Source organism: Medicago truncatula, chromosome 4, assembly GCF_003473485.1.
Source record: "Medicago truncatula cultivar Jemalong A17 chromosome 4, MtrunA17r5.0-ANR, whole genome shotgun sequence".
In the NCBI taxonomy this organism is placed as follows: Eukaryota; Viridiplantae; Streptophyta; class Magnoliopsida; order Fabales; family Fabaceae; genus Medicago; species Medicago truncatula.
This window is the reverse complement of record NC_053045.1, coordinates 16254996-16279073: the sequence shown is the minus strand read 5'-3', so window position 1 is coordinate 16279073 and position 24078 is coordinate 16254996. Positions and strand designations below refer to the sequence as shown.

The window sequence follows — 24078 nt, the reverse complement described above, 5'->3', positions numbered from 1 at the left end:
ATTTTCACAATGCAAAATTTATCTTTCATTTTTTTTGTTCTTAATTTGTGTCGCTGAGGTGTGAAAACATGGTCGTGTAGTACACAAATAGGAAGTTTCCTTGTTGACTAATTTTCAGAAGAGAATATGATTGGCTCTCTTAAATATAGTGGCATCTACCAACTACAATTGATTAGTATATGTTTGATTACACTTTTGGAGTTTAAAATCTATATTGATATATTTGAAAGATATCGAGTGGGATTGCTTTTATCGTGCAATTCAGGTTGTCTAATTAGCTTCGATTCAATCAAATACTGGAATTGTTATTTTAGACACTTCAATGTATGGTGTTCATTTTAAATGTTGTAAGTTTGTGTTTAGATTCATTTTGTTTGTTTTTATAGAATTTGAATTTATGTTCTTTAACATACTCTAATTTAAATAAAGGGTTAATAGTGATTTTCACCCATTTAAAAACCAAAATTTCTTGAAAAAAAATTCTGAAAATAACATATTTGGGGTGTTTTCCGAAAAATAAAATTTTTACGAGGGAGCAAATCAAACCGAAAATTTTATAGGGGCGAAAACCGGAAATGACATATATTATAGGGGTGAAAAGCACTATTACCCCTTAAATAAATATCATTTTTTTAGTAGACAAACATATCATTTTTTTCCTAACAATAGCGATTGTGATAGTTTGATAGTCAAACAAAAAAAAATCAAGAGTGAATTACAACAAAAAATTTCAGAACTTGGAACTGAGATTTTTAACAAACACACCTAAAGCAGCATATTCCTCAAAAGCCCTAACATCAAGCCTACACCGTATAAACTCTGGAAGAAACAACCAAAAACACGTTGCAAAAACAAATCCAGCCGTCAAAAACCCCGACACAAACCTCGGCAACTGCCACCTGGCAGTAAAACACCTCTTCAATGCAATCTCCACCGTCAAACACACTCCATGAAAAACAAAGAACCCAAACATCCTTAAAGTTGGTTCCAACCTTCCCATGTAATACAGTATAAGCTCATGCATCAAACCTGAAACCACAAATGTTCCAAACACTGCTGGTAGTGGGGCCCACTTTGGACCCACAATGTTCTTTGCTGCTTTTAATGTTGGTTCATACACTGTTGGTCTTAGGATGCTTGTCACCATAAGGTTCCATCTTCTTCCCCAGAAATCTTGGAGTGATGTTGAGAGGATTGGATTATTAAACTGTGGTTCCAATTCTAAACCCAATATTGTTCTAGCTAATGTTGCAACAATTGCTAAGATTATTTCCAATAGAAAATATATGTGGAAACAATACATACCTAGTATAATTTTTGGATGAATTTGGTCACTGTAATCATAAATTTTCACCAAAATAGCCAAAAGAACAAACTTTATGGCATATTGTAGAAATGGGGTGTTGGTATTTGATGTTTTTGAAGTGGGTTTGGTTTCAGTTTCAAAATCTGAATTTTTTGATCCATTTGTTAGATTTTGATGGTGTTTTTTGGGTGGGTTTTGTTGGATCTTGATTGGAAGACAAGCAAGAGCTATAAAACGTGTAAGAGAGATTGATGAATCAGATGATAAAGGACCAATATTGAAAGCAAATAGCAAGAGTTTGAAATTTGCAAGCCAAGCAAAGAAGAATCCTAAGGTGCCTGTTAAGTGTACAGAGGTAAAGGTAAGAGGAATGAAAAGATTGAGAAAAATAATTGGAAGAAGACAAATAAGTCTTTTTGTTCCTGGTGAAACAAATTTATGAATCAAATAACAGTAGCTTAAGGATATGATAACTATGGGACACACCTTGATCAGATTCAACATGTTACTTTCCATGATTGTTGAATAAGTAATTTTGTTAGAGCAATGTTGAAGAGATAATGGAGATATTGGAAGTTACATAGTGATTTGGATGCAATGAATTTCTTTTCTTTTCCATTAATTATAACAGCTAACCCAAACAGTGGGTAGACCTGACTTTTTCAACATGGCCAACACACTCATATGGAAGTATATTTGTTTTAGGAAAATTATAGTTGGACCACTTCACATTATACACACTTTGTACACCTCCAATAAACATCCTCCATGTGGCATTTTTATTTAATTTTTTTTTTCTGAATCATCCACTAATCATCTCTTTCCCCAAATCTCTCTGCAACTTTCTCAGACCTCTCTCAAGCTCTCATAACTAACCGCACTACATCCATCTCTGATACTGTTAATGAAATTATTTGAGGAAAGACCATTCCACACTACTTCCACCTCATGTGGGGTATTTTACATGAGAAACCCAGTTGTTGTTACGGTAGTGCAAACCTCAAATAATTCCTTTAATAGTTTGAATAATGCTAATGCTTTGGTAATGAAAAATCATATTGAAGGCATACCAACCCCTATTGACATCGTAAATTGATCTCCTCCACTAACAGGATGGTTTATATAGAGGATGGTGGGTGTTCCGGTGAGGGTGAAGGAAGAGAGAGATGAGATTGCGAGATAAGAGTTGAGAGCAATGGTGACGCGGTGGTGATGGGTTGACGGTGGCGGTGGTGTAAAGAACGAAGTGTGGGAAAATCGCAGATCTGGGCGACGACGGTTAAGACATATCTGAGCAGATCCGGTGATGGTAAAAATGGTGGTGGTGAGGAAGGGGATCGATATTGATGATGGTGGTGGTGGTGGTGGGGGCGACGGCGGCGGTCCATCGGAGAAGAGAGGGATGAAGGAAAAGAGAAGAGAGAGACAGTTGGTGGATATGTGGAGCCCACGTTGCCACATGTCATTTTTTTAAGTGGAGGTCAAGAGGTGTTTGCCACATAAGGATGTATGCCAATCACTGCTCTTGTTTTAACAGGTGGCTTTAGAGACAATGTCATTGACTTTGAATGTTTGCTAGTGGAGGTTTACCATGTTAATAAATTATTCGGTCGTCTCTAAATTATAGTCGTTTAAGGTTTGCGTATGATTATTAAAGAAATGATTAATTATGTTGATTTTAATGGTAAAATTAGTACTCCCTCCGTTCCTTTTTAATTGTCACTTTTGCATAATTTTTTTGTTTCTAATTAACTGTCACTTTCAAAGTTCAATACAACATTAAATATTGTTTTGTCTTTATTACCCTTGATTATTTATTGTAGAGAGAGAAGTAAATGAAATGAGATATTAAATGATGAAGGTTATTATAGGAAAAAGATGAATTGTTGCATAAAAAGTAGTAAAAAGTATTTCTTGTCTTGGTTTGTGTAAAAAACTCAAAAGTGACAATTAAAAAGGAACGGAGGGAGTATCATTTACTAAAATATCGTTATTAATTGTAGTATTGGAGTAGTTAAGTTGAATGAAATTCAATAAATAAGAGTATAATAATGAAAAAAATAATAAATGTTGCATTGGTATTATAAAGTGACAATTTTTTTGAGAAAAAAAAAATGTTAAACAGACAATTATTATGAGACGGAGGGAGTATATTTTTTTTCTCAAATTAAATAATAATTATTATTTACTTTTTTGTTCAAAAGTAATTATTTTTTTAACTGCACTAGATTGAAATACCATCTTCTCATCTTTATTTTTTATTTTTTTAAAAAAACTATTTCCTCCAAAATATTATATATAGTAAAAGATTATAGGTTCTGTTTGATCTTGTCTATTGCTATATGTTTTTTGAGACTGTCCTTAAAAAAAAGTTTTCTCAGACTATTTGAAAACTTTTTAAAACAATTTGTGATGTTTTTCATAAGTCTTTTACGACTTATTTTCATAAGTTCTGGAAGATAACTTATCAAAATACTAATATTCATATAAAAAACATTTAAATTTATTTTATAATTTTCTATAAAATAATAGTTTGTGTAATATGTAACGCCCCATTTTTATTTAATTATTTTTAGTTGATTTAAAGTCTTTTTATATGATTTTTAAATGATTTACGTTGATTTTGTGGTGTGGTATATTTTATTAAATGACTATTTTATTATTTAATAGAATAAGTAAGAAATAGGATTTAATTGGAGTTTGAGGGTTTTACGAGAATTAAGTAAACTTAGGGGGAGTAAAGTGAATATTGGGAAGATTATATTTATAAAAGAATTAGAAAAATAGAAGTGAGGGAAGCAGTTTTTACGTACAACAGGGAAAAGGGAGAAAAGTCAAGAAAAGGGAAGAGAACCAAGAAGGGCTGCGATTTCGATTATCTAAGGTAAGGGTGAGGCTAACTTACATTAATTTTAGTGTATATGATTCTGATTATGTTTTAACAAAAGTTATGAATAAATTTGGAGAATTGGGAATTAGGGTTATGATGAGAATTGATGATTAAACGATTGAATTAGGGTGAATTGATGTAGAAATGATGAACAGACCTTAAATGTTTCATATATTGATGTTTAGAATCAGTTTTAAGGTTAGAACAATGGGTTTGGGTGAATTTTTGAGAAAAACTGTAATCTGGCCGTACTGTTATTCATCGCTCGCCTCCCGAGTGATGATCCTCGCCATAGCGAGTGATGAAGATCATCGCTCGCCTCGCGAGCAAGAGTTGTTCGCCTCGCGAGTTGCATTTCGCAGCTCGCCATAGCGAGCACGTTTACTCGCCGTGGCGAGTGTGGGCAGAGAGCTTGCAAGATTCTGTGTTTTTGAGCTGTGAGTTTAACTTTGGGTGTTTATGAGGGCCTGAACATGTACCTTAATGATTAGGCGAAGTTTTAGATTGAGTTTGAACTCAGAATAGAGTCAGATTGGATTCTAGAGTGTTTTACCCTAACTCGCCGTGGCGAGTAGAGGCTCTCGCCTCGCGAGCTAGTGCTTGACAGACTGCTTGGTTTAGGATTTCATGTGACTTTGTCGCACGAGAGGTTGTGAGCTGAACTTTGGGATAGCAATGAGAGATGTATAGGATATAAATGATGAACTGTGAAGCTGGTTATGGCCAATTGAGGTTATTAATGTGATAAAATTGTACAAGTAATACTTGGTTTATGTTATAATGCTAGACATCGTTGGATTGTATAAGATATTGTTATATCATGCTGACGTATACTGTTGTTGTTGATTGATTATGATTGTTAATGATCGCTGGTTTATATTTAATTGCATTCAATTAGAATGTACAATGTGTTGGTTCGAGTTGTCGTTTCTAAGTAACAGAGTCATAGGTTGTTGATGTTGACCAAGTTGGGGAGTGAGTGAGTTATTATGCACAATCGTTGTCGTCACCTATGTTGTTGTTGTCGTAGTTGAGTTGTATGCTGATATACACAAGTGGAGTCCTTTCATGATTAGGAAACTGTTGAGGGCTCATGCCCTGGAATGCTTTGTCATTCAACCGTTGAGGGCTCATGCCCTGGAATGCTTTGTCATTCAACCGTTGAGGGCTCATGCCCTGGAATGCTTTGTCATTCAACCGTTGAGGGCTCATGCCCTGGAATGCTCGTCATTCAACCGTTGAGGGCTTATGCCCTGGAATGCCTTGTCATTCAATCTGTTGAGGGCTCATGCCCTGGAATGTTCATCATTCAAATTGTTGGGGGCTTATGCCCCGGAATGCTTAGTCATTCATTGAGTTGAAAATAGTACCCCGTCGTTCGTTGTCGTTGATGTAGTGGATGATGTTGTCGTTGTCGTTGATGGTGATATTGTCGTTGTTGTAGGTTGTGTTGTGGTCGTTGTTGTTGAGGGAGATATTGTTGTTGTGGTCGAGTTGTTGTTGTCGTTGTGGGTTGATTTAGTAAGAGTTATTAAAGTCGAAGAAGTATGAATATTATTGTTGACTTATATGTTGCTTATTACGTTATTTAATTAAGTTGATGATTTATATATCTATTATTATTGTTTGTGAATCTCACCCCTTCTGCTTGGAATTGTTGCCCTTCGTATGGGTAACTTGCAGGTATTGAAGTTTGTTAGAAGTGGTGGCTCAAAGTGTCTAGGGCTCTGATACGTACGGGATGGGATTTTCTTATTGTTTTTCATTCCTATGTATCAAATTTGAATATTGCTGACGTAGCCCTATGGTTGTTGAATTTATGTTGATAAGGCTCTATGCCAAAGATTTAATTATGGAGATTTAAACTATTGCTATCGTTGTTTTGATGCAAATTTTCCGCTGCAAATTTAATAATGACTTGAAGGATGTTTATTAAATAGATTTTATATTCTATTTAAGAAATTTTGAAAATGTAGTGTGACATGCCCGTTTGGGAATTACTCTGATGCATGAATTATTAATTAATGGATTTTTGGGAAACGGGGTGTTACAATTGGTATCAGAGCAGGTTGGTCCGTCCGGCCAAGTAGTAGAGTCGTGTTGAGCCACCTAGGATAGGGTGTCAACTTTAATGTTGCTTTTTGTTGTTGTTCTGATTGTTGTTTGTGGTGTAGAGTTTTAAAATGGCTGGGAGAAATGATGCTGCTATTGCTGCTGCGCTTGAGGCTGTAGCTCAAGCTGTAGGACAACACCCACAAGCTGGTGCTGGTAACGATGGAGTAAGAATGTTGGAAACTTTTTTGAGAAATCATCCACCAACATTCAAAGGAAGGTATGACCCTGACGGAGCCCAGAAGTGGCTCAAGGAAGTTGAAAGAATTTTTAGAGTTATGCAGTGTTCAGAGGTGCAGAAGGTGCGGTTTGGTACGCACATGTTGGCTGAAGAGGCAGATGATTGGTGGATAAGTCTTTTACCTGTGCTTGAACAAGATGGTGCTGTGGTGACCTGGGCTGTGTTCAGGAGAGAATTCCTGAATAGGTATTTTCCGGAGGATGTCCGAGGGAAAAAGGAAATTGAATTTCTGGAGCTGAAACAGGGGGATATGTCAGTTACGGAGTATGCTGCTAAGTTTGTGGAACTTGCTAAGTTCTACCCTCATTACAGTGCAGAGACAGCGGAGTTCTCCAAGTGCATTAAGTTTGAGAATGGCTTGAGAGCTGACATTAAGAGAGCTATTGGGTATCAGCAGATCAGAGTCTTTTCCGAGTTGGTGAATAGCTGCAGGATATATGAGGAGGATACCAAAGCTCACTATAAGATTAGGAATGAGCGGAGGAACAAGGGTCAACAAGGTCGTCCGAAACCCTACAGTGCTCCTGTAAACCAAGGGGAACAGAGATTGACTGATGAGAGGAGACCTAAGAGGAGAGATGATCCTGCTGAGATTGTTTGCTACAAGTGTGGTGAGAAGGGCCACAAGAGTAATGTTTGCAATGGTGAGGAGAAGAAGTGCTTCCGATGTGGGAAGAAAGGGCATACAATAGCTGAATGCAAGCGTGGTGATATTGTTTGTTTCAATTGTGATGAGGAAGGTCATCTTAGTTCGCAGTGCAAGAAGCCTAAGAAGGGTCAGGCGAGTGGAAGAGTGTTTGCTTTAGCTGGTACTCAGACAGCGAATGAGGATCGTCTGATCTGAGGTATATTTTCGAGGACGAAAATTCTTCAAGTTGGGGAGAGTTGTAACGCCCCATTTTTATTTAATTATTTTTAGTTGATTTAAAGTCTTTTTATATGATTTTTAAATGATTTACGTTGATTTTATGGTGTGGTATATTTTATTAAATGACTATTTTATTATTTAATAGAATAAGTAAGAAATAGGATTTAATTGGAGTTTGGGGTTTTACGAGAATTAAGTAAACTTAGGGGGAGTAAAGTGAATATTGGGAAGATTATATTTATAAAAGAATTAGAAAAATAGAAGTGAGGGAAGCAGTTTTTACGTACAACAGGGAAAAGGGAGAAAAGTCAAGAAAAGGGAAGAGAACCAAGAAGGGCTGCGATTTCGATTATCTAAGGTAAGGGTGAGGCTAACTTACATTAATTTTAGTGTATATGATTCTGATTATGTTTTAACAAAAGTTATGAATAAATTTGGAGAATTGGGAATTAGGGTTATGATGAGAATTGATGATTAAACGATGGAATTAGGGTGAATTGATGTAGAAATGATGAACAGACCTTAAATGTTTCATATATTGATGTTTAGAATCAGTTTTAAGGTTAGAACAATGGGTTTGGGTGAATTTTTGAGAAAAACTGTAACCTGGCCGTACTGTTATTCATCGCTCGCCTCCCGAGTGATGATCCTCGCCATAGCGAGTGATGAAGATCATCGCTCGCCTCGCGAGCAAGAGTTGTTCGCCTCACGAGTTGCATTTCGCAGCTCGCCATAGCGAGCACGTTTACTCGCCGTGGCGAGTGTGGGCAGAGAGCTTGCAAGATTCTGTGTTTTTGAGCTGTGAGTTTAACTTTGGGTGTTTCTGAGGGCCTGAACATGTACCTTAATGATTAGGCGAAGTTTTAGATTGAGTTTGAACTCAGAATAGAGTCAGATTGGATTCTAGAGTGTTTTACCCTAACTCGCCGTGGCGAGTAGAGGCTCTCGCCTCGCGAGCTAGTGCTTGACAGACTGCTTGGTTTAGGATTTCATGTGACTTTGTCGCACGAGAGGTTGTGAGCTGAACTTTGGGATAGCAATGAGAGATGTATAGGATATAAATGATGAACTGTGAAGCTGGTTATGGCCAATTGAGGTTATTAATGTGATAAAATTGTACAAGTAATACTTGGTTTATGTTATAATGCTAGACATCGTTGGATTGTATAAGATATTGTTATATCATGCTGACGTATACTGTTGTTGTTGATTGATTATGATTGTTAATGATCGCTGGTTTATATTTAATTGCATTCAATTAGAATGTACAATGTGTTGGTTCGAGTTGTCGTTTCTAAGTAACAGAGTCATAGGTTGTTGATGTTGACCAAGTTGGGGAGTGAGTGAGTTATTATGCACAATCGTTGTCGTCACCTATGTTGTTGTTGTCGTAGTTGAGTTGTATGCTGATATACACAAGTGGAGTCCTTTCATGATTAGGAAACCGTTGAGGGCTCATGCCCTGGAATGCTTTGTCATTCAACCGTTGAGGGCTCATGCCCTGGAATGCTCGTCATTCAACCGTTGAGGGCTTATGCCCTGGAATGCCTTGTCATTCAATCTGTTGAGGGCTCATGCCCTGGAATGTTCATCATTCAAATTGTTGGGGGCTTATGCCCCGGAATGCTTAGTCATTCATTGAGTTGAAAATAGTACCCCGTCGTTCGTTGTCGTTGATGTAGTGGATGATGTTGTCGTTGTCGTTGATGGTGATATTGTCGTTGTTGTAGGTTGTGTTGTGGTCGTTGTTGTTGAGGGAGATATTGTTGTTGTGGTCGAGTTGTTGTTGTCGTTGTGGGTTGATTTAGTAAGAGTTATTAAAGTCGAAGAAGTATGAATATTATTGTTGACTTATATGTTGCTTATTACGTTATTTAATTAAGTTGATGATTTATATATCTATTATTATTGTTTGTGAATCTCACCCCTTCTGCTTGGAATTGTTGCCCTTCGTATGGGTAACTTGCAGGTATTGAAGTTTGTTAGAAGTGGTGGCTCAAAGTGTCTAGGGCTCTGATACGTACGGGATGGGATTTTCTTATTGTTTTTCATTCCTATGTATCAAATTTGAATATTGCTGACGTAGCCCTATGGTTGTTGAATTTATGTTGATAAGGCTCTATGCCAAAGATTTAATTATGGAGATTTAAACTATTGCTATCGTTGTTTTGATGCAAATTTTCCGCTGCAAATTTAATAATGACTTGAAGGATGTTTATTAAATAGATTTTATATTCTATTTAAGAAATTTTGAAAATGTAGTGTGACATGCCCGTTTGGGAATTACTCTGATGCATGAATTATTAATTAATGGATTTTTGGGAAACGGGGTGTTACATAATACATATACGTTTATCTTGATTAACGATTGTGATATAAGCTACAAGTAAGCTCTTTATTCATATAGGCTCACAATGCACTTTAATTAAAATACCAAAATGACAAGACTATTTCTTTCACCTTATATGTTTTTCACGTGCCCTATTTTTTTTCTCCAAAAATATCTCTGGGCGAAAGATACCTTGATGGTTAAACTTGCGCCCAAGCAGACAAACATGACACCCATACAAATTGTGCTTCTTTTCAGCGCAGCATCATCTCCATTGACCGTTCATACAATCCATAAATTTTTAACGTAGTCTCTTTTTATGAAAGGTTAACGATGGAAACACATTGTTGTAGAAGGAAGAGGAGGAGAGAGTGTGAGATGATGGTGTGAGAAATGGTGAAAGTTTGAAGAGTATTATTAAGAGAAGTTTGTGAAGATTGTGTTGCATAGAGTCTAATAACTCATAATAGTGAGTCAAAAAACGTGTTCAAAGGCATAAGACGGTTAGATATTGAGTGAACAACCATGATCGTCTTATCGTCGTGTTCTCGTGTAGTTATGCACACATATGACCTTCCTAAGCATCCTTGAGGTGGTGCATCTATTGTTGAGCCTTCGTAAATGGGTTGTTGGTTGGGTCGAGGTCCGGTCTCGAGCAATACCTATATCCCTAGCTAGGTTAAACTTGTGAGTCTTACAATTTATACATTTAATATGTATTAAGTTTGATATAAAATTATTGTCAAGAAAAAAAACCTTTGATATATAATTTTCCAAAAAAATATATATATCATAGTTGGTACAATTTTATTTTTAAATGATGTGCTCATACCTTTTCGATGTCCTATTTGTACAGCTAAATATTTTTTCTTAATTCATTATTGTTATTTGTTTTTGGAATTTTCCCCTATCTATTATGAATGGTTAAAATAAAAATAAAAATATGTATAATGAAGTTTAATAAAAAAAATTAAAGAACTTTGGCAGTCATCAAGACTTTTATGTGAGATTCTTACAAATATTAAATGACCCAACGGGTGAACAATAGGATACACGCATAAGAGACATTTAACATTAATTATAATGAATCAACAAAAAATATTTTAATTAAAGTTAACAAAGCATTAAAGTTTACTTATAAAGAGATTAAAAAAATTGTTTTACATGCAAAGGAAGAAAAATATGGCTCACATTCTCATGTTTGTTTATGCTTTGATTATCTTTCTTTCTCCGTTTTTGATTGGAAGGAAAGGAGGACCACCAGGAGGAAGAAGTATGTCATTTTTCACACCATTTTATAATCTATCTTATACACAGTATTTTATCACCTCTTAATAACATTTATTTTTCTTATTTGAAATGCAGCTTACATTCCTTGCATTTCTGATGATGATTGCATTGTGGCACAACCTCCTTATGTTTTGCTATGCGTTAATAACTTTTGCACATACTTTAGGGACGATGATTTACCTCAAAGATAGTTATGATTCCTCAAAGCATATAATAATGTTTGTACTTTTATAATTTACTTACAATTTGATCTTGATTCTCTAGACTTTGAATTTTTATGACAACCTTAACTGTTTATTATTATAATAAACTACTTTAATAAGTAAATAAAATATAGACTTTTATATATATATATATATATATATATATATATATATATATGCAAAACGTCCTTGTAAATTTGTGTATTTTTTGTTTTCGTCCCTGTATTATGATTCTCTAGCCTTTGAATTTTTATGACAACCTGAAATGTTTATTATTATAATAAGTTACTTTAATAAGTAAATAAAATATAGGCAGGCTCGTCCTTGTAAATTCGCGTATTTTTTGTTTTCGTCCCTGTATTTTTTTCTACAAAATCAACCCCTGTAAGTTATAAATGTTTTGATTTTAGTCCATGTCTTCATCATCCGTTACAAAAACGTATACATGGCAAACAGAGGATGATGTGGTCGTGACTGAAGTGGCAGTTGACATTGATTTGGCAAAGTAGATGATGAGTTACATAGTGAGAGGGACCAAAACCAAAGCGAAATTCGTATAGGGACCCATTTCTATTCCGAACTAGGTCTTGGTGTAAACATGAAAGTTGTAAGTCTGAATGTTAGATTTCCATTGTCTATGGTTTGACCTCAATCAGACATCCACAACGTGAGTTATGATCAAAATACCACACATGGTTCAGCATAGTCGTGCATCTCTCTCAGTCTTAAGAAAATAAACATTTCCACCACTTTCTGTTCAGAATTTGATTTAGGTGTATTCATGAAAGTTGTAGATATAAATATTAGATTTCATTTTACCTCAGTTTGAATCCAATAGCACCTCTAGAACTTCAGTTATGATTTAATTACTGTTAGAGCTGTCAAAACGGGCGGGCCGGCCCTAGCGGGCTTCGGGCTTTAGCGGGCCGGGCCAAAAAGCCCGGTTGACAAAACGGGCTTGAAATATACTACCCGAGCCCGGCCCGTATTAATTTTTTTTTTTTATTTTAAAAAAGTACTATAAAACACTGCTATAATTTTTTTATAAATAATATTTTTAATATGTTTAAATAATGTCTAGCACAAAAGTAAATTGTAATCATTTTCGTACAAACGCGTAAACTAAAACGACGAGGAAAATGATTTTAAATAAATTAGATATGTTATGGTTATAGATATTTATATATTCGATCTTTAAAACTATAAATAACGAAATGAATAAATATAATTTTATATTACATTTATATTTGTGTTAATTCATTGAATTTTCACTTTTGTTTTTTACTTTGATAATCAACTAAGTAAATAATTATTTGAAAAATATATATAATTTATAGAACTTTTTTTTGTTATGCGGGCTAACGGTAAGACCTGTCACTAGAGCAAAAGATGTAGAAAATGGAGATACAACTAATGAGGGATGTGTGTTCTAAACATGATGTTGAAATAACAAAGACGTAAAATATATATGATATGTAGATATGATGTTAATCGATGTATGAGATGTAAACTATATATATATGATATGTAGGTATGATGATAATATAAATGTTATATGACGATGATGAACGATGTAATAAATGGTGCTTGTGAAAGACTTGAAGGTAAAGTAGAGAGAGTTGTAAGAGGTTAGTTCATGAACTAATAAAGACCAAAATTATAGTAAATTAGAGTAAAGGATAAATGTAGCGACGAGTATAAATGAAGAGCAAGAACGTAGAAAAGTTGTTATGACGAAGAGAAGAAGAGTCAACGTTAATGGTAATGATAAAGATATGATAAGGCGTAGGTAACCGATGATGGAGAGAAGTAGGTTAAATAAAGGATAGGATGAGAGATGTTAGTCGTGATAAGGATGAATTTCGAATTACTTATGAATAATGAGAGAAGATCATAACGGTGTAATTAGCGAGGTCGAATTAGAGTATTGACGATGATTAGGGGATTGTTAAGAGGAAATGTAAACGAAGATAGAGAGTTGTGGATGATAATAAAAGAACCTTAGAATGATGGTTAAGTCTAATAACATAATTTAAAATTAAAGAGTACAAAACCTAAGTAAAACGAGCATATGATGTTAGTGGTCTGATGTATTAGACGGTGAAGAAGATGAGTCAATATATGAAGATAGGAATTTCTAAGTGAAAGTAAAGATGAGGTTAGGGCTTAAAACTAAGACGAAAAAGAGGATACGATGTAGAGGGTAAGGTGTAGAGCCAAAATGAACAAGTAAAACGGTGAAGTGGTTTAAGGTAATGATGATGCTAGGTGAAGGAATAAGACGAACGTAATTGGAAATATAAAGGCGTAAGTTAAAGTAAGGGATGGTGTTAGAAAGAATGATAATGGTGAAGTAACGACCTTAGGTTAAAATGAAATGGGTGTGGTAGATTTAAGAGGGTATATGAGGTTGAGAGAATTGATAGGACAAAATAGATTGGGAATAGAAAATTATGTTAATTAATGAATAATGTAGGGGTAATATTAGCGATGAGACAAGATAATGAATCACTAGAAAGATAATGACATAAGTTTGAATGAATGAAGGATGATAATGTGAATGAGGTAATATGGCGCAATGCTGTTCTAAATGGTGAGAATAAATGTGGTAGTTGTAACGATAATGGTGAAGTAAAAACTTAGCGGAGAACGAGGAATGGATAGTTGTAATTAGGATGAAGTACTTATTGCACGGAGAAAGTTAACGTTGAGTATAGGTTTTAAGGACGATGTTGAGTAATTATGATGTCGAGTAATGACTATGTTGTAAAATGTTGAATGATGAAGTAATAACCATGTTGTATAATGTTGAATAATGACTAATAATGACGAATGACGTACTTTTTTTATAACAACAAGTAAAATGACAAAAAGAACTATGTTGTGAAGATGACTTGTTGATGTATTTTTCATATGTTGTTAGTGAGTCTTCATGCATCATATCATATTGCATAAAAATGACGAAGGACGAATGATGTATGTATGTTCAGTAACATAACTCTAACATACAAATGTTGATTAGGATGTATGTTGAGATAAATTCCAAAAATCTCTTTTAAATTGTTTTAATGATAACAAAACATTTAAATTATATTAAATGATTATGAGATTATTTGTTATTTAACATGTGTTCTTGAGTGTTCTTAAAGATAGGTTACAAAGCAAGCAAATATTTTTCAAGAACATTCTCAGAACAAAGCTCATCACACTCTCTTGATATGCCACACCAAAGTTAGCTCAAGGAAAGACAAATTAGAAGATCTTGGTATTTAAAGAAGAAGTTATGTGTCAAGGATCTTTGTGAAAATATGGAACAAAAGGATCAAGAGTTTTATGCTACAAAAGGAACATATTTATTATGATATACCTTCAAAGAATGAAAAGAAATAAATAAATATGGAACCTATGAGAAAACAAAAAGGAACCCATGAGCATTAGACAACACATCAAGAACGAAGTACAAGAGCCAGTAAGAGATGGACAACACATCAAGCTAAAAGGAATAGATAAAATACAATCACTTGTACTTGCTTTCTTTCTCTCCAAGGCGTGTGAGTATGACAACACAAGAAAAACAATCTTGGTTGCCAACTAGCAAATAATAAATCTGCATGGTACTATTCATGATGTCACAATTTATTGCAAGCTGTCCAAGCAGATTTATAAGAACGTTCTTAGAATTTCGAAAACAAGCTGCTAAACAATACTTCAAAGAGCTTTTCACTTTGATGAGTTGGCAAACTTTCGTCTCCCTATTTTACCCTCAAGAGCATGTGTTTATTACAACAACAAGGGACTCCATTCATCTATAAATACAAGGGCTTGCAAAGAGGAAATGTATTGAGTCATTAAGCAAATATAATCATACTTGATTTTCAAAGCATCAAGAATACTTCAAAGGCTCTTTTATTGTGTGCAATAGCGAAAATCCAGCAGCAACTTGATGGGATAAAACCGCAAGTGTACGGTTCTATCGAAGTAGTAAAATAAGAGTATCGTTCCGACAGGGAGTTGTTTAATTCAATTAACTTTTATTGATGATTAGAAGAAGATCAAGTTGAAAAGTTGGAGTTTTCAAACGGTTGAAAAGATAATATAACAAAGAGAGTCTTGGGATTATTGGTTCATCTAACTGACAAGTCCTTCGCAAACCAAACTATTAAACTTATAACCTTACGTTAGACCTAACTTCTAAAGACAGTTTCTCTTTTGTTCCTCTAGCAACCAAGCCTATTTCGCTGACTTTATTATTATTAAATTTTGGTTCTAGGTTGCAACCAAGCCTATTTCGCTGACTTGATCACAATTAGAATCCTTGAAGTTCGAAACTATATGTCTCAAAGATTGTAAAGACTATTTCGCTGCCTTTACAATCTCTCTCTAAATTCACTTGTTCGAATATCAAAGTTCCACTTTCGTTTTATGAATTGATATTTGAGATAATGGATTAACAATTATCAAACCCTCCCCTTTCGTTTTCACAGTTTGATAATGGTTAATTCATGTTAAAACGGTGAATTTAGGTTAGAAATTAGAGTTACATAAGATTAAGGTTTAAAGCTTGGTTTAATTAGGATTATGTCATTTAGACTTATCCAACAATCCCAAGACAAGAAGAAGTCTACTCACTCATGTTCATCGTAGACATGGAGAAGAAGGAGAAAAGCATAAAAGTAAATAACAAGAAAGTAAAGGAAAAGAAAAGAACTTGTATTAGAAAAACAATTGTCACTTATTGAATTCCAAGAAAAGATGAATATTTGTGATGACTAGCTACTCTATTTATAGTTTACATTCGACTTAGAATCTAAGCAATTACATCACTAGAATGTTCCACAAGCAAGGGCTTTTTGTTAAGACTAAAATAGAGTAGCTTAAAATCTAAGCAAAAGCAGCAAAAGTTGTCCTGGGAGGTGGCACTGCCGTGCCAAGCTTAGCACGGGCTGTGCCAAGCTTCTGACTTGAGGGAGATGTATTTTTGTCTCCGAATCTTCGTATTTTTGCACCGAATCAGCTCCAAAACCCCTTTATTTTGCTCCAAGACTCAATCCATCAAATATTCATTCCTGAAATATAATAATATGCAATTGAAGTAAAATAGCTCAAAAAGAAAATAATATTAAAATAAAATAAACTTAAATCTAATTAAAACGAAACTAAATATTAAACTAAAACAAACAATTATTGACTCATCAAACTCCCCCACACTTGAATCTTTGCTTGTCCTCAAGCAAAAGGCATAGACATAGCAGCAATAAAAAAGATAACATATGACAATTCAAATAAAAGCTTATGTCTCCTCTAAGGTTTCATTTCAATGTACACTAATCACAACTTCAAGTATTCCTTGTGAACCTATTCAACCCAACAATAAGTCTCAAGTGAGTGTGTGTGTGTGTGTGTGTAGTCCAACCCTTTTCTTGCTTCTGTAATTACAAGTGTCGGTGTCGGACACGACACGTGTCCGACATTGAGACATGCCTAATCCGAGGAGTGTCTGTGCTTCATAGCTTCATATACAGTTAGTTTCCATATTTTTATCAATATTTTAACATGTATCCAACCTATTATTTTGAATGAAACGCGTTAAACTCGTTATTGTCAATTTTTCTAAAATTAATTATTACTTGAAATTAAAAAATGATATAAAATTATTGTGTAAATTAAAAACTCAAATAAAATAAAATAATATTTTATTTTTTATTTTGTCCGAATTTACCTATTAGCAAATCCAGTGGGGTGTGATTTTAAAATAGGGTAGTAACGATGCAAAATAGTGAAAGCCCGATTGTATATTTCGAAATCGAAACATACAAATTAAAACCCTAACCCTAATTCTAATTCTTTCATTTCAATCAGAAGCGGAAAAGAATGACGCAGAAATCGAAACTTTTCAAGGGCCAAACTAAGAAGAAATCGATTCCTGCTAATCGTCATGGCAAAGTACCTCAAACTCGCAAAGGTAAATTCTCTTGCCATTAATTTTTTTATTTTTTTTGAAATTTTTAGCACAATTTTCTGTAATGAAATTGTAAACTTTTCTTTACAGGGAAGAGATTTGTGAAGCCAACGAAAGTTACAAAGGATATGGATGCTGATCGTGTAAGTTCCTTTTGCTTTTCTCTAATTTTCTGTAATAATTTGTAGTGTGTTTTTTGTGGCTTGTTTTAATTTTCAGTTATGATTTGGGTTTTGGATACTGTTAATTTTGAAAAAGTATTCATGTTTCTGCTTGGATAAACAGATTAAGGCTCCGTTTGGATTGAGCTTATGAAAAATAGCTTATGCAAATCAATGAGCTTTTATGTTAATTTATAAGTTCCCACTAACGAAAATTGTATTACATAAGCTATTTTTTCATAAACTATCTTTACAAGCTTATAAATAATACATTAAAGCTTATTTATTTATGTTTTGCATAAGCTCTAAAATAAGCCAATACAAACGGACCCTAATTAAGTCCTATAAGATAAGTGCTTATCAAATAAGAGCTTATATTAACTATTTCTAAAGTAAAACAAGAAAGTATGGTGAAATTGCTATTATATAAGCTATAAACTGTTTTCATTGGCTGTTCTAGAGAACTTATCTCTGAATGAAAACAACTTGTCACTGTCAACATGTCATAAATTGTTTCTGTAAGCACTTTCAAAGACACTAGCAAGAGTTTATGGCAGTAAATAAGCTTAGGTAAATTGTTCATGAGCCGATCCAAATGCAGAAGCTTGTTTATCGAGTTGACGTTTTATATAATTATCTAATTTGATATTGGTTTTTGCGAATGCTTCTATGTTTACAAGCTGTCATACAATTATTTTCATAAATTACCTATGATAATGTATATTAACAGTTTAAACAATGGTTGAGGGGTTATATTGACTTAACTCTTTTTTGGGGCTTATCTGATGGCGTAGTAACTTGTAAGCACTTGTACGGTGGAAGCCATTAACACTACAACGGGAGGACTTTGTGATACAAAAATACTAATTATAGAGAAATAGGTTGTGTTAGTCACATGTTACCAAATTCTGAGATTCATAGAATGTAGCTAAGGATTGGTTTAATGGCATTGGATCAGTATCGAGATGTAAATATCTGCAGAAGACTGAGGGTAACCCGACAGATGTTCAACTGATCCTATCGGCTGTGAAATATCATTTATACAATACGCACCCTTTTTGGCAACCACTTGATTAAAAAAATACAAGCAAGGAGAATTGTCACATGGGAGTAGATGGACTCTCTTGTTTTTTTTTATTATCTTAGAGATCAAAAACTAAGAAATGTGTTTATGGACTGTTACGGGTATATTAATATCATAACATTTTAAATTGTGGTCATGATATTTGTTGATTGGTTTTCAATCACAGTGTAATTGATTCGACTTAAATTTTGACCATAGAGATGTGAGAGACATCATGTAGAATGTGACTCAAATTGCATTCACAAACTTATTTTCCTTAAAAAGTTCATACCATTAAATTAACTCTCTATTCTCTTAAATTTTGTTGGATATACAAGGAAACATATCATTGTTGCATTGATGAAAAGCGATATTGGTAGTTATCTCATTTTGCAGTGTCAAAAAATTTACTGCTTGAACACAGTGATTAGTGCCACTTCTCAGTATTGTTTTGCTTTTCTTATGACATAATTGAGTGTCAATATAATCAAAATGAAAACAAACAATATTGGATGTAGTATTAATTACTTTGCTGCATAATGACATAACTACCATTAACATTTTTCATCAGTGCAGCAATGATTTCGTTCTCTACACAACAACATTATATATTGTGAATGGGAGTACGGTATTTTCCAACATGTTCAGCATAACCCAAGTTCTGCAACAAGAAAATTAAAATTGCACAAATTATCAATGCCAAATTTGAGTTGTATTCTACATGAAGTTTTTGACGACTCTATGATCATAGCATCAGATATCATGACCGTGATTTAAAACCTTATGAAATTTGTATACCCGTAATTGTCCATACACACATATATCAGCTTTTGATCATCCTAGATAATAAAACAATAGAGTCAATCTACTCCCACGTGACACCGCTTCTTGGTTGAAAAATCTTTTGAATCAAGTAGTTGCCAAAAGGGTGTGTCATCAGCTCATGTAAATGATTCTTCACGACTGATAGGTATTGACATCCACACCGATCCATAGCCATTGAAACCACCCCTCTGTGCACGGTGTCCTAGAAGCAGCCCTACAAACCTTGGAATTTAGTAACACATGGATAATACTTTAGTTAGTATTTGTATGGCATACAAAGTCCTCCCATCGCAGTGTCAATGTGTTCCATCGTAGGAGTGGTAATCATATAAGTGCAATATAAACTATTTCTATAGTGAAAAAGAAAATATGTTCAAATTGTTTTTGTATGAAGCTATAAGCAGTTTTCATAGGCTATTTTGGATAAATTTATCACCAAATGAAAATACTTGCAAGCATCTCATAAACTTTTTCTGTAAGCCCTTTCAAACACTGAAGAGTTTATGCTAGTAAATAACCTTAGGTAAATTGTTCATGAGCCAACGCTAATGCCAGCCTATGTTTATCGAGTTGACAAAGTTTTATATAATTATCTATTTTGCAGTTGTTTTTTTGTATGCTTCTATGGTTATAAGTTGTCATATACTTATTTTCATAAATTTCTTATGATAACTTACAGCACTAGTTTAAACAATGTAAGCATTGTACAACTATTTTGAAAACCTTATGAAAACATGTTGATGATGATTTAGTTGTAAGCTTTACCTAATTTTTATGTAGTCCTTGTGGTAGCTTTTAGAAATAAGAATTATAGTTGACTTCTTTATTTCTTTTTTGTAGAAATAAATTATATAAAACTCTTGTTTAATTAGCATATAATTGAACTATTTATTTGAACGTTATGCTTACTATAGATAATTGAAATATTGATTTTAATTTTTTATATTTGGGTTCAATTTCTGTTAAACCAGGAAGTGAGCAAATTCATTAACCATTGCAATGAAGTTAAAGCAGCGACTGTAGCTACAAAGGACGGTGGTTATCTAAGCATTGTTAAGACAGCACCAGAGTCTGCAAGTGGTGCAGATAAATAGTTAGTGATGGTAGGGATAGTTGCGATAACTAAATATATCTTATGATACAATTGTGTATTTGTAAAAGCAGTTTTGATGATCCCTTCTTTCTTTACCTTTCCATAGTATTTTGTAGTGTTATTTATTGCTATGAATTGCGTATTTTTTTTCTCCTTTTGGATACATATGGGGTTTTTTGGTTTAGAATATTGCATTTTTGAATTATGGAGGATATTTTCGTTAATGAGCAGAATTTCCCTTCATAAATATAAATGTCACCTAGCAGAGGTCAACAAGCCATGGTCTTTTCATGACCTAAGTCTATTTTTGAATTTTGATTCAAATGTTTAGAGAAGCTGGTGAAAGAAGGTTTAATATGTGGAGGTAATGTGGGGGAAAATGTAATATTTCCTTGCTTGGTTTGGTTGAAGGGGGAAGAAGTGAGAAGAAATTAAATTAGACAATATTTATAAATTGATCCCTTGTTTTAGGTCCTTTAGATTGTCTTTGGTTTTACAAAATATATTGAACAGATGTGACAGTGATTAACTAAGTGATCAAAGTTAATCAATGTCAATTTTGGAACATTGATAGAAAAAAATGTTTACATTACAAGTATTCAATCTGAGACAACATTCTTGAGCATATACACAATGAAGTTAGTAAGAAAGCAATTTGTTGCATTCATTTGAAAAGTTTTAAGATCAATTTTTGGTTTGAGTTTGAAAATAAAATTCATACCCAAGTTTGAGCCAAAACTTCTCCTACTCCCTCCCCCACCACTTTGGAGAAGTCTACCACCCCTTTTGAGATTGTCGTAATACATTTAGGGTTCGTTCCTTGGAAGTAGTAATAAAAAAAAGTGTGTGACTAATAAAGTTTGAAAATTTGAATTTGTTTATTAGAATTGAGGGTAATTGTAAGTTTTTTATTTTAATGAAAATCAAGGGAACAATGGATATTAGAATAAAATCAGAAGTCAGCAGATAACACTCATGCGTTTTCCTTTTCCTTCTTCTTTCACACATACACCCAACCACCACCGGTCCTGCTGCTGCAGTCCACCACCACCGAACTGTCGGCCGTCGCTCTCCTCACCTCTCCTCTCTCAGTCGGTAACGTAATCTGCTATCCTTATTCTTCCTCCCTCTTTCAGAACAAAGCGAAACCAGAGTTAGTGTTTGGGATCCTTACCGACGTCTTGGTGTTAGCCGTGATGCTTCTGAAGAAGAAATTTGGGGATCAAGAAATTTTCTGTCGCAACAGTATGCTGGACATGAGAGGAGCTTAGAAATAATAGAGGCTGCCTTTGAGAAAATATTGATGGCTAGTTTCGTACAGAGGAGGGTTGAAGAAGTGATGAGGGCATGGTTGTCCATGACACAAGTGCTTCAATTCAAGGGTTAGGAGGACCAATGACAAGGTCGAGAACCAAGAAAGCTAAGGAGGCCCTAACTCAATTGGTGGCAAAAGTCTTGGAGTCCAAACCTACACTAGAAAGCATGGAGGATAAAATAGTCATGTGCATCAAACCATTGGAGGAGGGGTGGGGCGCATCTCTTGCTGCCCATTTTATTTAGTTGTTCTTGTTATGTTGTAATAAAAAGTGTAAGAGACCAATTTTGGCCCAAAAACACTAAGTATGGTTATTTTGTGTGTTTAATCCATTTTAAAGCTTCCAAAGCTTTGAATGGAATGTTTTGTGTGTTTATTTCGTGCAAAGGAGTGCTGAAGACAAAAGAAAAACAAGACATTAAAGAACATTTAATCTGAAGGAGGAAAGAATGCAAGAATTGAAGAGGAAAGGGACAAGACTTCAATGAGACAATGAAGACATTTCATTTCAGCATATGAAACCACCATCATCATCAAAATCACGTCCATCATCATGATCATCAAGACCAGCCACTCTCATTCATTGATTTGTCTTGTAACCATTTCTTGTATTCATGTTAATTTACTTCAGCCATAGAAAATAATGATAGATTAATTTGGCTGAAGAAATCCTAAGAGTTATTTGCATTTTTCTTTGTAATTCAGCAAGTGTCCCTCCTACCTATATATAGGACACGAAAATTGAATAAAAGACAAGTTAATTTTTGTTAAAAAAAAAGTGAGTAATTGCTCTTTAGGTTCTGGATTGGACCTTGTATTGATCATATCAAGAATCCTTTCTTGTGGTGATCTTCATTCCATAGACTTATCATTTTCTAGGATTAGAAAGTGTGGCGTCCCTAAACTCTCCATTCCATTTCTTGTTTGAAACCACAAATCAGCCTAAACACCAATTCAAAACCAAATTCTCATTTTCAACTCAAATCATTGTCAAAATTAATCCCAATACATAATTTTCGTTTCTTTTTGGCACACCCTTTCATTAACAATATTTTTTAGTTCATTTCTTGTGTTTTGAGCCTTTAATTAATCTTTCAGCAAGCAACTTTTATCAATTCATAATTAAAAGTCAAATATGAACAATTTTCACAAAATAGTGTTCATCAAGTGGTAATCAGAGCAAGGTTCCTTTTAAAAGGGCCAAAAGTTCAAAGGTATCAAATTCTTCTTGTTCATTATTCTGATTTTCATATTACAAAAAAAAAAATCGAAAAATATATATATATAAAATCAGAATTGTTGCTTGTATCATCAATTTCGTTTTTGTGTTTTATTTGCCACACTTTCCTTGTTTTTTCCATTTACCTTGTCATTTCAGAATTTGAATTAGTTTCCTTGTTCACATCATTTCCAAACCTTTGTTTTTTTTTTTTTCCTTTCATTCCTTGCATTGTGTTAAGTTTGTGTTTTGATTTTCACTATTTTGAAAGTTTTCTTACCTTGATTTACTTGGTTTCTCTAAAGAACTCAAAAGAGCAATTGAGTGGAAAAAGGCAAGAGTGATACATTAAAAAAAAAAAAAAACCAATTTGAGTTAGTGTAAACACTTGTGAGGATTAGTTTTAGGGAATCATGGTTGAGGAAGGTCCAAATAAGTTACTAATAGATGCACTCACAACAAGGTTTCAAGCCATGTTGCAGGTGTAAGCTGAACAATTTCAAGAACAAATTGACGAGTTAAAAAATAGTTTAGCTAATGATGGAAGTGGTGGGGAGGATGATGGAAGTAGGCCTAGAAGGAGGGATGAGAGGCCAAGGGAGGATAGGTTGAGGAGTATTAAGATCAAAGTTCCATCCTTTATGGGAGCGAATGATCCGGAGGCATATCTAGAGTGGGAGACCAAAATTGAACAAATTTTTAATTGTCATGATTATTCTGATGTTGAAAAAGTGCAGGTAGCAGCCATTGAATTTAAGGAGTATGCTCTAATATGGTGGGATCAAATGGTCAAAGAGAAGGTGAGGTATAATAAACCACCCATTGCAACTTGGGAGGAGATGAAGAGAATCATGAGGAGAAGATTTGTGCCATCCTATTACCATAGGGATTTGCACAACAAATTACAAAGACTCACTCAAGGTTCTAAACGTGTTGAAGATTATTCCAAGGAGATGGAGGTGGCGAAGATTAGAGCCAATGTGGTGGAAGATCACGAAGCAACCATGGCTAGGTTCATTCACGGACTTAACTGTGACATTAGTGACATTGTGGAGCTGTATCATTACATGTCTTTGGAGGAATTAGTCCATCAAGCCATCAAGGTTGAACAACAACTCAAAAGGAAGGGTCAATTGAGAAGAAGCTCAACTTCTTCTTTCAATTCTTCAAGTTGGAAGGACAAGCAAAAGAAGGAGGGTACCTC

The 24078-nt window shown here is 34.2% G+C and overlaps 2 protein-coding genes and 1 long non-coding RNA gene across 3 annotated transcripts; 2 read left to right on the top strand and 1 right to left on the bottom strand.

The window, feature by feature from the left end:
- Nucleotides 1-651: 651 nt before the first annotated feature.
- LOC25479422 (acyl-CoA--sterol O-acyltransferase 1) lies at nt 652-1987 on the bottom strand. Its single transcript, XM_013588186.3, has one exon. The coding sequence runs from the start codon at nt 1820-1822 to the stop codon at nt 731-733; it is 1092 nt and encodes a 363-aa protein (XP_013443640.1). The 5' UTR covers nt 1823-1987; the 3' UTR covers nt 652-730.
- An 8819-nt stretch (nt 1988-10806) lies between these two features.
- On the top strand, nt 10807-11299 carry LOC25481166 (uncharacterized). The gene is made up of 2 exons (XR_003008346.2): nt 10807-11019; nt 11112-11299. It is a non-coding gene; the product is annotated as an uncharacterized lncRNA (long non-coding RNA).
- Nucleotides 11300-17037: 5738 nt separating this feature from the next.
- LOC25481165 (uncharacterized) lies at nt 17038-20497 on the top strand. The gene is made up of 3 exons (XM_013586347.3): nt 17038-17201; nt 17289-17341; nt 20219-20497. Exons 1-3 carry the CDS (start codon nt 17111-17113, stop codon nt 20339-20341), a joined length of 267 nt encoding a protein of 88 aa, XP_013441801.1. The 5' UTR covers nt 17038-17110; the 3' UTR covers nt 20342-20497.
- The last annotated feature ends 3581 nt before the right edge of the window (nt 20498-24078 follow it).